Genomic DNA, 14,216 nt, shown 5'->3' on the forward strand with positions numbered 1-14,216 from the left:
GTCACTACAACATGCTGCATTTCATGTCTACATTTTAGCAGTTAAGTTCCACAGAAGCAAGTGAAAAGGGTTGCTAATACTCCAAGCCTAACCCAAGTTCATCTACCAACCCTAACTGTATCCAGAAGCATAGTAATAGTAACATCAGTAATATCAAGAATGAATAATATTGTCAACTCATGACTCATATACACCACATCTTAGAAAGTCAAAAGAATTTCAACCTCTCTCAGTTTTCAAAAGTCCTGAGGATCCTTGGTTCTGTAGGAGGCATCAATAGAATTTCCCCACTTATTTGAAAATGGCTCATTCAGATATCACTTACTCTGGGAAGACAACCAACATTCCCCTACTCATTAGTTTTTATTCTCCTCAAATAATTTTCTATTTGCTTATTGGTTTATGCATCATATGACCACTAGTAAAATGTAAGCACCTGGAAGGCAAGAACTGTTAATAGCCTTTGGAGTATCTGCTAAGAATTAAAACATTTTCTATGGTTTCCATAAAAACATCAACAGACATTTCTGTTACTTTAAAGATTTACAAAGTCTTTTAATTCCATTTTCTTAGCCTTCAAATAATCCTGTGACAGCTAGTATAGGTATCATCTTCATTTAACAGATGAGGAAACACAAGTTATGGACCTATTAGAGCATCAGAGGAAGGATGTGAACCAAGGACTTACTCATTCTAGAATTTAGAGAATGCTGCTTGGTATAGAGAATACAACCTAGCCTTGGAGCTCAGAAGACTCAATTTCAAATGACATATTTATTGACTGCTGGACCTTGGGGAAGTCACCTGCCTTCTTAGTGCTAGAGAAAATTCTCTGAGACCATTATTTAGAGCGAAGGTAGCAACCTGTTTGATAGAAGGACTTTCCTTATCTGGAGATTCCCAATCAGTAAAATTACAGGTCTGGATCCTATCCCCTATCCTATCCATTAAAGTATCCAAACTGAACTGGATAATGGCACAATTTGATAACTGTTCTGTATCTCTGGTATTCATGGAAGATTTAAAAAGAAAAAGGAATGCACAGCATAAGAAAATCATAGCAGAAATGGTACTCCCCAGAAGAGAATATAACCCACCTCAATATGCCCAAGAATGTGGGAAGTTCTATGGCTTGTACTTTGCATGGTGGGAAAAGATGTGAGAATACCACCCGAAATACCCCACTTCAAATCCTAGCTACGTTGAGCCAATCACAGCCCATCTCTGAGCCTTAGTGAACTCCGCATGTACGCTGGGGGTGACAATCCCTGCCTGGCCTTCCCACAGCACTAGAAATGGGAGCTGGGACATGAACCTCCATAACGGTGGCAGAATAGACTAGGTCAGAGCTGGGATTTCAGCATTACCCATGAGGTCCACTGTTCTCGAAGGGTTCCTGGGAGACCCTTAAGGGCACTGAATAGCCCAGTTTCCAGCGAAACAAAAATACAAGGCCACTATTATTTATCTCATTAGTAGCAGCATGGTTCCCTAGCTGCAAGAATTTTAAACAACCAGGGTTACAAGAGCCCCAATAAATGGACCACAAGAAACAACAAATGGTTGACAAATATTTTTTAAAAACCCTTCAACTGTCTTTAGAGGCAATCAAGATGAGTCCTGATTTTGAATGTTACTGGATTAAAAATGAAACAACACAAACACACCCACCCATCCACACATGAAGAAAACAACTAGAAAAGATGAGCTAAAAAAGAAAGCGCTTCTATCATCCACGCAAGACAGTAAATAATGCAAGGACTTCTGACTTTTTCTCATCATTATGCACTGAACACAAAACAGCCTGGCCTCACATGCAATCATCTCTTCCCCCCATTCCTCTCTCCTGTTGTTTTTCAAGCCCAGAAGAATAGCACGATCAATCCCTCCCCAGTTTCCCCCTCCTCCTCCTCCTCCCCCCCACAGGGCCCCCCCTGCCAACCCCAGCCCCCAGAGCATTTTCCCGGCTGCAGTACTCACTCTGTTAAAACGTTTGGCTTGAAACAGATGCCCATTCACTCGGTAGAGCTTCCTCCATCTTCTGGCCCCTCGGCGGTAGATTGATTCTAGAAAGGATATTAAAAAGGTATAAAGCAGCAACATAGTACATAGCGGACACAGCCCAGGATGCACGAGCCCGGGCTTAGAACAGCCCTGCTTTTCTTTGCATCAAAACAGTCGAAATCCTGGATGCCAAATCATTCTCGAGAATCGCCAAGGAAAAGCTTGAAATGACAGCTGCTTCTCCCTCCAGCCTCTCCCTTCTGCCTGCCCCACTCGCTCTCTCTCGCTCTCTCTCTCTTTCTCTTTTTTCTCACATGATAATCATCTTGTTACAGTTCCCAGGGCTGTTTGCTGTCTGGAGCTCAGGTGAGAAAGACCCGGTCAAAAGCCCTGCTACCCTACCCTTGAAGCCAATTGGGGAGGGGCTGGAGGGAGGCACCATACAACATTTCTCCTAGCTGAAGCACTTCTGTATTCCAACACAAAGGAGAGATGTTAGCTCATGACAAGGCGGGGGTGGGGGGTGGGGGGAAATCCCAGACTTAGGACCAATTACATATCTGATGGGCCCTGTAATTGGTTGGGCTTTCCATTCTCCCTACCTTTGGGCTAAGGCAGCAGAAGGAGAATATCCCCCCCCCCCCCCACAGTGGAGCCTAAATCCAATGATACTGTGAGCTTATGTAATTATTTGGGCTACTGTTCTCAAATGACAAAAACTTCAACATTGTAGATGCCATGCCACATCTAGTTACATACACAGGCACACACACACACGAAATTAATAACAAACTTGAGTGTGCTTCAGATTCTCCCTCAAGGATATTCCAAACTGAAGAGAGAGACAAACAGACAGACAGATAGACAGAGACAGAAAAACAGAGAGAAGGGAAGGGGGGAAAAGGGGACTGGAGATAAAAACTAATGAATAAATTATGAGCAACTCAAACTTCACATCCTTTCTAACAAAAACCCCTATAATTCAAATTTAGTTTCTGTGACAAGAAGATAAGAGATGGGTAAAATCATATGTATATATACACCTACATGTTTCTAACTCTGCTGTCTCAAAACACCAATAAAATAAATAAATCGGATGTGGAAAGGGTTCTGAAATACATAACTCACAATAAAAATCTTTGTGCTATTTTTTAGGGATTTAAAAAATGCTAAGCTAAAAGTAACTTTTATACATGCAATGAAAGTACTATGGATTTGCTAATGTGGAAATTGTAACTGTATGTTTTTTAAATAAGCAAATGACTAGCCTTGGCTGTAACCTGCCTAAAATTAGGTCACAGCAATTGCGAAACCCACTTTTCTTGCTCCTTAAATAGGAAATTGGTGGAGAACTGGAGCTCATCTGTGGTGAACAGTGGGACTCTCATACAAAGTCTCTAAGAAACCTCAGTGTGCATCTGGGAGTGACCATGTTCCAGGAGCTATTTCCAAGGTCTGTTCCGTCAGCTGTACTATCTTTGGAAGCACCATCTACCTATAAACTAATTCAAGGAATCCGTGATTAGAGAATCTTTAGATTCTATCTTATTATGAATCAGTTTCTAGAGAGAACGCAAAAAAATTAATGATGTCTTCTAAAGACCACTCTTGGAGTATACCAATATTTCTCTGCCAGGCAATTAGGCAGACAAAATTTTTGAGGGACTCCTGAAGCCATCAAGGTTTATAATTATTTAAAAAAAAAGACACCCGAGTTCAATCAAATACTACTCTATACTCTGATTAGCTGGGTGATCCTGGCCCAAGTCACTTAAGCCTCAGTTTCCTTAATAATCAAAGATTTGCACTCAGTGACCTTTTGAGTTTTAAAGACCTAGTCTTCCAATAATCTTATGGTCCATCTAATTTAAAACTAAATTCAAATTCATTGAACATTTATAAAGTATCAACTATAAGCCAAACACTTTGTTCAAGAGTACAATATCCCTGAGAATGTCAAACAGACTTTAGTTCCTGTAAATGAAATGATTCATGGCCTATGGGTTGAAATGATAGAAGATTCTCTGAAGGCCATCTAATTCAACTCATACTCTTGACAATATCCCAGGACGACATCATCCAACCCCTTTCTCAGTTTTATCTTTGAATCCTTGTACCAAATCTGGGAGCTACCTATCACACACTTAATGATAAATACTACTTTAATTGAACCTGAGGAGAAAGATAGAAATCCATCCAAAACATTTTTTTTTCAAAAAATGACATTTCCTGGGGAGTCAAAGGGAAGGGATGTTGGATCCTCCAGTTGTCTGGATAGTCTCATTGTCCAAATCCCTAAATCTAGAAGGAATTTAGCGAGCAAAGAAACAGGTTTTGTCTTCTTTAAAGGTCTTGGTTAACTCTCAGAGCAACCCTATCACTTGCTGGAGGGAAATGGCCCATCCTTCCAGCCTTGCTGCCTCCTCCTCCCTTTTGTCCCCATACTTCTCCTTAATTTCTTTGCAAGGAGAGCTAAATCAAGGTTGTGTTTACCCAGATATGTGGAGTAGGGGGGGAGGGGGGAGGAAAGGAAGGGTACATGCCAGCTCTCTGTCTATGTCAGCATAGGAAATAACATCACCGTCCTGACTCATCTTTAACATGCAGACAGATGGGCTTGTCTGGACATTACTGAGCCAAAACAAGTCATAGAATTACCCATGCCTCTCATTTTGACAAGCACAGCTCACCTCCCACCTTACCTTGACCCTTAATTCAATTTAATAAATATTTTCAATCATAGAATTGTAGGTATAGATCTGAAAGGATATATCTAGTCCAACCACTTTAAAGACAAAAGACCTGAGCCCTAGAGAAGAAAAGTGAATTTGTCCAAGGTCACTCAGATAGCCAGTTAATGATGATTCCTCCTCTCCCCAAATCTATTCACAGGCAAAACAAACAGAGAAGAGGAAGAGGAAAGAGTATATATATATATATTATATATAAAATAATGAGTGACCTCAACAAAGAATAGAGAAAATTCATCTCCATCCTTTGAACAAATTATTAATGTATTTTTCAAGGGCTTACTGTATTAAGGATACAAATAGAATAATCAACCCTTGCCTTCTAGGAGCTTCCACGTATGGAAGGGGATCAACCAGGAGAGATCCTAGGGTTCTACTTCCATGTACAAGGAGAGGCTGATATTTGTTAGTTTTGAGGACATTTCTTTCTCTTTCTTTCTAATCTTTGTTATAAGGAATGGCTCTCTGCCTAAGAGAAGAGGAAAAGATATATTTGAAAATGAGAAGATGATGTAAAAATCAAAAGATAGCAACAAGTTCAAATTTTTAAAACTTAAAAAAAGATCACAGCAAAATCTTGAGTTTCATTCCCACAGAATAATGCAATTATTGTATTCAATTTACTGGTGTCAAACTTAAAGAGAAACTAGAAAACATAGGACCTTTGTGGCTGCATAGTTACATCTAAAATGGATTTTACTGTATTTTAACTTTGTTTTAATCTGATTCAGATCTTACTTGAGAGTATCAGGGGCCATATGCAGCCTGAGTGACACCTGCTACAAAAGTTTCCCCCACCCCAGTACCAAGAGAGTTTCTTGGGGGATAATGCAAAGAAAAGATGAAGGACTGTAGGGTCAACTCTCTACGAAGCAATTAGGTCTTTCTTGGAGCCACATTCAATAGAGATTCAGAAGAATGCCCCTGGTCCAATGGGTGGATCTTCAGTGGAGATTTTATGGGAGGATGTGGATGAGTAGGCACTGAATTCCGTTCCCTGATAAAGAGAAACAAGGGGTGGCTAGGTGGCACAGTGGATAAAGCACCAGTCCTGGAGTCAGGAGTACCTGGGTTCAAATCTGGTCTGAGACATGTAATAATTACCTAGCTGTGTGGCCTTAGGCAAGCCACTTAACCCCATTTTCCTTGCAAAAACCTAAAAAAAATAAATAAAAGAAGAAACACAGATCAATGAACTACCCTAATTCTATACCACCAAGGTTCTTTTTCAATGAACTGAAGATATTCTGAAAATCCTACATCTAACATTACTGGACTAGTGAGTTCTCTTCGATTTCCTCATCTGTGAGATAAGCAGATTGGACTAATTGAACTATCTAAGAACTGTTTTCACCTACCTAAGAGTAAATGGGTATCTGTGCTCTGCTTAACCCCATAAAGCACAGGTGAAGGTTATGAAGAGGCACCATTAGTCAGGAATTTTTTCCCTTAAATCCAGAGTTATTCTCCACAAGGTTCAAGCCCAACCATGGTGAGGGTGGAGAAGGAGTCTTCAAGAAAAGAACATTTGGAGGTTCATAACAGCCAGATTGAGGATTATTACTGAAATAAGGGATGGGCTAGGTGGCACTTGAGATCCCTTTAGGTTCATGGATTCTGTTTAAGGGGTATTTGCTTTCATGGAGTAAGATCCAGGGACAGTGAATATCTTGCTGCTTTCTCCCTGGCCCAGCAACTTTGCCTCCCACTGGAAAAGTCACATGGAAGTGGGCAGCCCAAACACCAGAGACCCATATTAAAGAAACCACAGGCTCTGTGGGGGCAGCAGTAGCAGACATAAAGAGAGCACTTTGCAAACTCTCCAGCCCTATAGAAATGTGAGTTTCTACATGCATTATTTGGAGCTGGAAGGAACATGGAGACCAAACCCCTCATTTACTTATTCTAGTGGTGTCTGTGGCAGGGATTTGACTTCATGTTTTCCTGACTCCAAATTCAGTATCCTATCTCAAAACCTATAGGCATGTCTACATTCTCCCATCCAAGAACTCTAAACCACTGCCTCAACCCTGATCGGCTCAGCTGAATATCTGACTGAGCAATGGACCTACTTTCGACAGACATGGGAGGAGAGAGTAAACAGAGTCCCCACTCTGACCATCTGGAATAGTGAATAGAGCATTGAATCCAGAGGAATCAGAAAGATATGGGTTCAAATCCAGCCTAAATTATGAGCAGCACATCTGAATGAGTGAGAGAAATTTTTTTACCTGAAGACATACAGAGTAAAAGAACCTATTACCTCCAGAGGCAAGTGACGGTCAAAACAACAAACATCTAAGTTAACCTTTTTTCAATTATGGGTAGAAGTTAATTTTTAATCTCCATTCTACACAAGAAATTGAGGCACAGTGAGATTAAATGACCTTCTCACATGCACACATAGCAAAGTGGATATCAAACCCATGAACAGAATTCAATATTTGTTAAGCACCTACTGTTTGGCAGCACTGTCCTAGAGGTTAGGGATATAATAACCAAAACAAAACATTCCCCGGCACACAACGACCAGGGAGGTCACAGTATGGACACAGATGAGGCCAATAAATAAACGGGAAAAGGCAACTTGCCAGGAAATCAGGAAATGCATAGAATGGAAGAAATTTGAGAAGAAACCACCTTTATTATTTTGGATTAACAGGGTTGGGATCCATTAAATCTGAGGCACTAGGTTTGTCAAGAGAAGACATCTTAAAAGAGTCTATCTCTTTTTTAACGCAACTGAGTCTATATTCTAGCCCATCAACTCAGTATATATGTCCAGTCTCCAAGACTTTGTGCTGTTTTTTTCTCACTCCTGGAGTATCCCACCTTCCTTTGAGGCTCAGCTCAAGCATGTCCTCCAGAGTCTTGTCTTTTCTTTCTTTTCTTCCTTTTTTTTTTTTTTTTAGATTTTTGCAAGGCAAATGGGGTGAAGTAGCTTGCCCAAGGCCACACAGCTAGGTAATTATTAAGTGTGTGAGACCGGATTTGAACCCAGGTAGCCCTGACTCCAAGGCCGGTGCTTTACCCACTGAGCCACCTAGCTGCCCCCAGAGTCTTTTCTTTAACGTTCACTGGTCCTTCAATAATGTTATCCCCTTGAGGGTAAGAATTGTTTCATTTATGGCTTGCCATCCTTATCATTCAACATAGTCACTGGCCCATCACGTGCTTGCTTCTGGTGTATTTTTGTGAATATTTTACATTCAATCAATCAAAAACATTTATAATTATAATCACACAGAATTATCAGTTATTATAATAGCTGTGGGTTGTCACTCAATAAATGATTGTCAAAATATACACAATGACTCCAACAATGTAATGGAGAAAACACACACATAAATGTTGCCAATTTCTAAAGATCAAGCATGGCATTCTTGCCTCCAATGCTTTGTAGAGGTAGGATGGTTCACAAGTATTATATAATTTCAGATGTTTTTGCTGTATTGATCTTTTTTGTGTTTAAAAATACTATCATTTAATTGGGATGGCTCTCTGAAAGGTGAGGAATGGTAGGGGAAAAACTATGATGATATTTTAAAATAATGAAAGAAAATAAAAAATTAATGCTTATGTAACAAATAATAAATACTAACAATATGGGGAAATAATAAAAAATGCAGTAATGTCATATTTCTTAAAAAATGTGTTTACAAGATAAATAACACATCCATATTAGTATAATCATATGTACATGATATAGTCTATAGATATATAGATATGGAAATAGATATAAATATGTATAGACATCTAAGGATCAGGAGAGAAAGTTGATAAGTTGTCATTGCTATCATGTTATAAAACTCAATACATATCAAATAAAAATGATTGTTGATTGACTGTGAGCTCCTAGAGGGCAGAAACTGTTTTTTGTTGTGGTTGTAGTAAATCCTCAGCATGTAGAAAAGAACTTGACTAGTAGTGTTTATCAAATAACTGTAGCATTAAATTGTTGCTGTTTGAACTCCCTTTGAATAGAAAAAGCATAGGCTTTTATATACCAGCCCAGACCCAAAATCTCTTAAAGGCATGGTTAGAATGACTTCCCCAAATTACAAATCTATTAGGGATAGCCAAGAGTTAGGAAATAAAAAGTTACAGACAGTTTAGAACAAGGGGTAGAATTTAACGAAGTCCATTTTGCACAGGGTAAACTCCCTTCACCAAAGCAATACACTCCATTCTCCGTATCTCAAATACTTAAAAGAAAAGAATGAAAGACACTGAGACATTGTTGGGACCACATAATGAATCAGTCAGGTTTTAAATTTAGGACCCCTCTGATTCTGCAGGGCAGCTCCCTATGCACTCATAGGGATAAATGTCAAAATCTGAGCTTGGGTTCAAGAAATAAACTTCAAAAGTATAGGTGGAGACCAGGTGGGAGGTGGTGCAGTAAGATCAAAGTCTTTCTGAAAAACAACTGAGAATTTTAATTTATGTCAAATTTAAAATGGGTCTGGTCAACATAGTAGCCAAAAAAGCTATTACAATCTTCAGACTAGATTAATAAAAGCACAATGTCCAGAACAGAAGAGATCACCTTGGTCAAAACACAGTTGGAATATTATGTCCTGTTCTTGATGACACATTTGTTAATTGATACCAACAACCTAGAGGACTTCAGAGGAGGGTGACCAGAACTGTGACTGCTTAGGCTGAAAAAAGGTTCAATGACCTAGTAAGGAACAGAAAATTGAGATTTTGAATCCCAGCTCTGCCAATGAATAGCCATGGGACTTGGAAGTCACAACCTCTTTGGGCCAACTGTATAAAATGAAAAGGATGAAATTCTTGGTTGCCTGTTCTGCTTGCTTTTAAAGGGAAGAAAGAGGAAAAATGATTTGGGGTCTGCAAAAATTGCCTAATAATTATGATTAGAATGGGTTGCCATGACCAGAAGTGAGGCTGGATGGATCATCAGCAGGAGCAACCTTGCGAGGTACAGGTCTTACTGGGAGATCCTCCCAAAGGAGAAATGAGATTCTACTGTAGATACCCAGCCCCTACCACTCCACCTGCTCTGCCCAGATCTATTTATAGTTTTGAGTTCTTACCCCAGGACCTCCTGTCTCTAGTCTATGACTAATTTAGATGCACCACCTTTGGAAATGCCTCATCAACATTGTGAATCCTTGTAGCACTTGTGGGGGATGAGGAGGAAAATCAGGTTCAAGACTCTTCTTTTTCCCCAGTTAACTCTGAAGAGAGAGACAGAAAGGAAGAGGAAGGAAGGGAATGAGAGAAAGACAAAAAGAAGGGGGGAAGAGAGAAGAAAAGCCTTTGAAAAAGTTATGAGGAAGTCATGATTAACTCCAGATAGTCAAAAGGAAAAAATTAAGAGGGCACAATATTGATATGCTCTAGCAACATCTGGCTAAAATGAAATTGAAGGGGTCCTTGGTGAAGTCTTCTGTTATGATCATAGATTGATTAGTGTTACCAGACTTTTCAGTTGACATAGGAAACTGAGGTCAGAGAGGTAGGATATGTATCAAGGTTGATTTTCCTTAGCACCAAAATACTCTGAAAGAAAGCAGCCTTTGCAGCCAAGGGCTTCTTAAGAGAGATGTGAAAGGGCAACTACAGATAGAGAGAATATTGTGATAACAGTAATAATAATTTCTCATGTTTATGTCGCCCTCACTTCCTCAGAATGATAATTTTTTTTATTCATTTAAGGCAATGGGGTTAAGTAACTTTCCCAAGGTCAGATAGCTAGGTAATTATTAAGTGTCTGAGGTCAGATATGAACTCAGGTCCTGATTCCAGGACAAGTGCTTTATTCACTATGCCACCTAGCTGCCCCTAGGATGAAAACTCTTAAAGGCATGTAGATTTAAAGGCATAAATGTTTTTGGTTTTTCTTTAATTTCTAATAACTAACATAGTATCACTATACACATTGTTATTCCATTGTTTTAGGCATTTCTGTCTTTCATGATCCTATTTGATCCTATCTGGGATTCTCTTGTCAAAGATACTGAAGTGGTTTGTAATTTCTTTCTGCAGCTCATTTTAAAGATGAAGAGAAACAAATGGGAGAATTGACTTGCCTAGGGTCACACAGTATCTGAAGTCACATTGGAACTCAAGACAATAAGTTGTTGTGAGTGGGGGTCCAGCACAATATAACTACCTAGCAGCCTCACCACATATAGTAGGGTCTTAATAATTCAAAATAATTTGAATACTAGACAACAAGTGAGTGAAAGCAGAGCAAAGGAATAGAAAGGCAGTCATTGGTCTGACAATTGGTCTGACAATCATACTAGCTATTCCAGGAATGGGCTTATCATTTTCAAATGCTACAAACTAGGCTCTTTCAAAAGTAAAACTAAATGCTGCCCAATTTTCCAAAAGGCCCTCTTTCTTCATTTACATTAGCACAAGATATTCACAACCCTCACAGTCAAATAATACTCCCTGTGTTTTCATGGAGAGCTTCGTGGTCTCCAAAGAGCACTGACAACATGATGGGACTGTAGGTGGACAAATCTAATGGAATCACTGATCTAACTCTAGAAAGGGATCTAGACCAATAAGTACCTCCCTGCAAAAAAAAAATGACATAGAACACCAAGAAACTAGGTTCTGAGTTCACAGCTCAAATCTATCCCTTATCATCTGGATGACCTTGGACTGGAGCCCAAACTGGAGCAGGATGATAGGGGCTTTGTCCCAAGGGGCTGAATTTAGAGAGTGCCAAATTTAGAGGCAACAGACAGTGTTCTGAGTCCTTCGACAGCACAGGAAAACAAGACCTAACACCTAGTTAAAAGAATAATTAGCTAAAATAGGAAACTACCAGATGGCAGCTGGGGTGAGCATTTTCCACCATCTATCCCATGATGCTTCCTCCACCTCTCATGGTAGCCTCAGATCTCTGCTTCCCTACCAAGGTGTCTTAATCCCATTTCTCTTTCAACTATGGGACATTATAACCAGGAATGATTTGGAACATAAAAATTCCTACTTAAAGTTATACTTTCTGAAAACCCCACCCAGAGCTTCATTTTCTTCTTCTGTGAAACAATGAGGATAAATTAGATAGTCTTTAAGGTTCCTGTAAGGTCTATTCATGTGCCCCTTTGCTATATTATCCCTTCATCTGAACATACATATTTGGATGAAATTTGAAGTCAATTCAAAAATCTTAAAGTTAAAATGTCATCTTCTGTGGGAAGTAAGTCCTGGTCTTCTCATTTATGTCTTTGGAGTAGGTCAGTAGGAGGATTAAAAATTTTAATTCATCTATTTATTTATTATGAATTAATTTTTTTCATTTAAGAAAAATCTGTTTTCTCTCATTGCCAACTCTGTTTCCCTCCCATTTTCCTTGGGGGGGAAATAAAATCAAAACAAAACCCTGAAACAAATATACACAGTCTAGGAAAACAAATTTCCAAATTAGTTATGAGCAAGAAACTTTTTTTTTCCTCTATGCTGAGACAAGTCTCTCCTTTCAATTAGGAGACACTTGACATTTTACATGATCAGACCTATGAAATCCAGCTTGATCATTGTTCTGATCAGAGTTCTTGAGTCTTTTGGACATTTTTGTAACATTGTTATTGAATAAATTGTTCTCCCTATTCTACCCACTCCCCTCCAGATCAGTTCATACAAATCAAACCAGATTTCTTTGAAAATGTCCCTTATATCATTTCTCGTAGCATAATATCTATTTTATTCATATACAATAACTACAATAACAGTCATTCTCCTATTGATGAGCATTGCCTTAAATTCTAGTTCTTTGACACCACAAATAAGACAACTTGATTTTTGTGTGGATAGATCCTTTTTATTTGATCTCTTTGGAATATAAGCCTGGTAATGCATTCAATAGGTAATGCACCATCTAACAATGTTATAGGCAGAGATGCAAACTGCTTTCCAGAATGACTGAACTAAATTTCTGCTCCACCAACAGCTCACTAATACATTGGGCTTATAGATATTGTCAGCATTTGTCATTTTGTTTGTCAACCTCCAATTTGATGGAATGAGGTGGAATACTACAGTAGCATCATAGTAATTTCCTATTATTGATATGGCTGTTAATAACATATTTCTTCCTCTGAAAAAATTCCTGAACAATTTTGTATCATTTGAACATTTATCAAATGGGGAATGACTTTTATTTTTATAAATTTGAATCAACTCTCTGTATATTTAGAAATAAGACTTAAATCATGAAAAATTTCTACAATGATAATTCTTCTCCCCCACCACCTGCATTTGTCTGCTGCAATGATTTGGTTTTCCTAAGACTATTTGATTCTATGTCAACAAAATTGTCCATTTTACCTTCTGCTCTCATCTCTCTCCTTCTTTAGCCTAAGACACTTCCTCTATTCATCAATCCAAAAGGCAATTTCTTCCTTGTTCCTCTAATTTGATATCACCCCTTCAACCTGTATCAGCCACCTAGACATTACTTGTATATAAAATGATGGTATTAACTAGTCTTGCCAGATGGCTCTCTAGGGTTTAGTTAGTTTGTTTGTTTACAAATAATGAAGTTCTCCTTATGTCTGAGGTATTCAGATTTCACAAACACAATGCTATTATACTTATTTGCTTCTGTATATTGGGAACCCAAGCTATTCCACTAACCACTATATTTTTGTCTTTCTACCACTAATACTTAGCATGCTTACTAGTAATTAACAGGCATTTTTTGATTGATAGCTAGGTCTGGGGGGTACAAAGAAAAAACAGAAACAGTACTTGTCTTCGAAGAGTTTATATTCAATTGAGGGGAGAAAACATATTTGTGTATAAATAGAAGTACAAGCATTATTTCATTCTGGAAAAGGTAATAATAAAAATTGTCATTAATATACATAGTGATTTACAACTGACAGAGTGCTAGGGATATGTAAACTTGGGTATTTCCTTTTAATAATTAATTATAACCATTTTACAGATGAGAAAACTGCAGCTCAGAGAGAGTTCACACAGCTAGTGTCTTAGGATAGATTTGAATCCAGGTTGTCCTGATCTTTTATTGTGCCTCTCCACATAGGGAATCATCGCATACTAGATTATATAAGTGCTTTGAAGGAGTGCCATCAAAGAACAGTTGGGAGTGGTTGGGAGGGGAGGGGAAAAAGTACCAATAGAACATTCGCAGCTATCTTCCCATTGTTGCTTCTGAAGGGGGCTTTTAAAGGACAGATGGAAATTTCACTGGTCAAAGACAGTACAGTACTTCAGACAAGTTCAAAGCAGTGTGTGGTCCTTAAAAAAAAAAGCAACAACTTTCTAGATTAATAGTTAATAAATGGGGCCGGCTAGGTGGCGCAGTGGATAGAGCACCGGCCTTGGAGTCAGGAGTACCTGGGTTCAAATCCAGCCTCAGACACTTAATAATTACCTAGCCGTGTGGCCTTGGGCAAGCCACTAAACCCCATTGCCTTGAAAAATTTGCCTCAACTTCATTTCAAC

The 14,216-nt window shown here is 38.8% G+C and overlaps 1 protein-coding gene across 2 annotated transcripts in view; it reads right to left on the reverse strand.

Annotated features, from left to right (window-relative positions):
- PRKCZ (protein kinase C zeta) overlaps positions 1 to 14,216 on the reverse strand; it is a 224,103-nt gene that overhangs the window by 76,425 nt on the left and 133,462 nt on the right. Inside the window, exon 5 of one of the 2 annotated variants that reach the window (XM_074218705.1) lies at positions 1,981 to 2,066. The exons of the other annotated variant lie outside the window; for it this stretch is intronic. Coding sequence (XP_074074806.1) covers positions 1,981 to 2,066 — 86 coding nt within the window. The remainder of the gene's footprint in view (positions 1 to 1,980; positions 2,067 to 14,216) is intronic. 2 annotated transcript variants of the gene reach the window in all.

The sequence above is a fragment of the Macrotis lagotis genome, chromosome 1 (assembly GCF_037893015.1).
Source record: "Macrotis lagotis isolate mMagLag1 chromosome 1, bilby.v1.9.chrom.fasta, whole genome shotgun sequence".
In the NCBI taxonomy this organism is placed as follows: domain Eukaryota; kingdom Metazoa; phylum Chordata; class Mammalia; order Peramelemorphia; family Peramelidae; genus Macrotis; species Macrotis lagotis.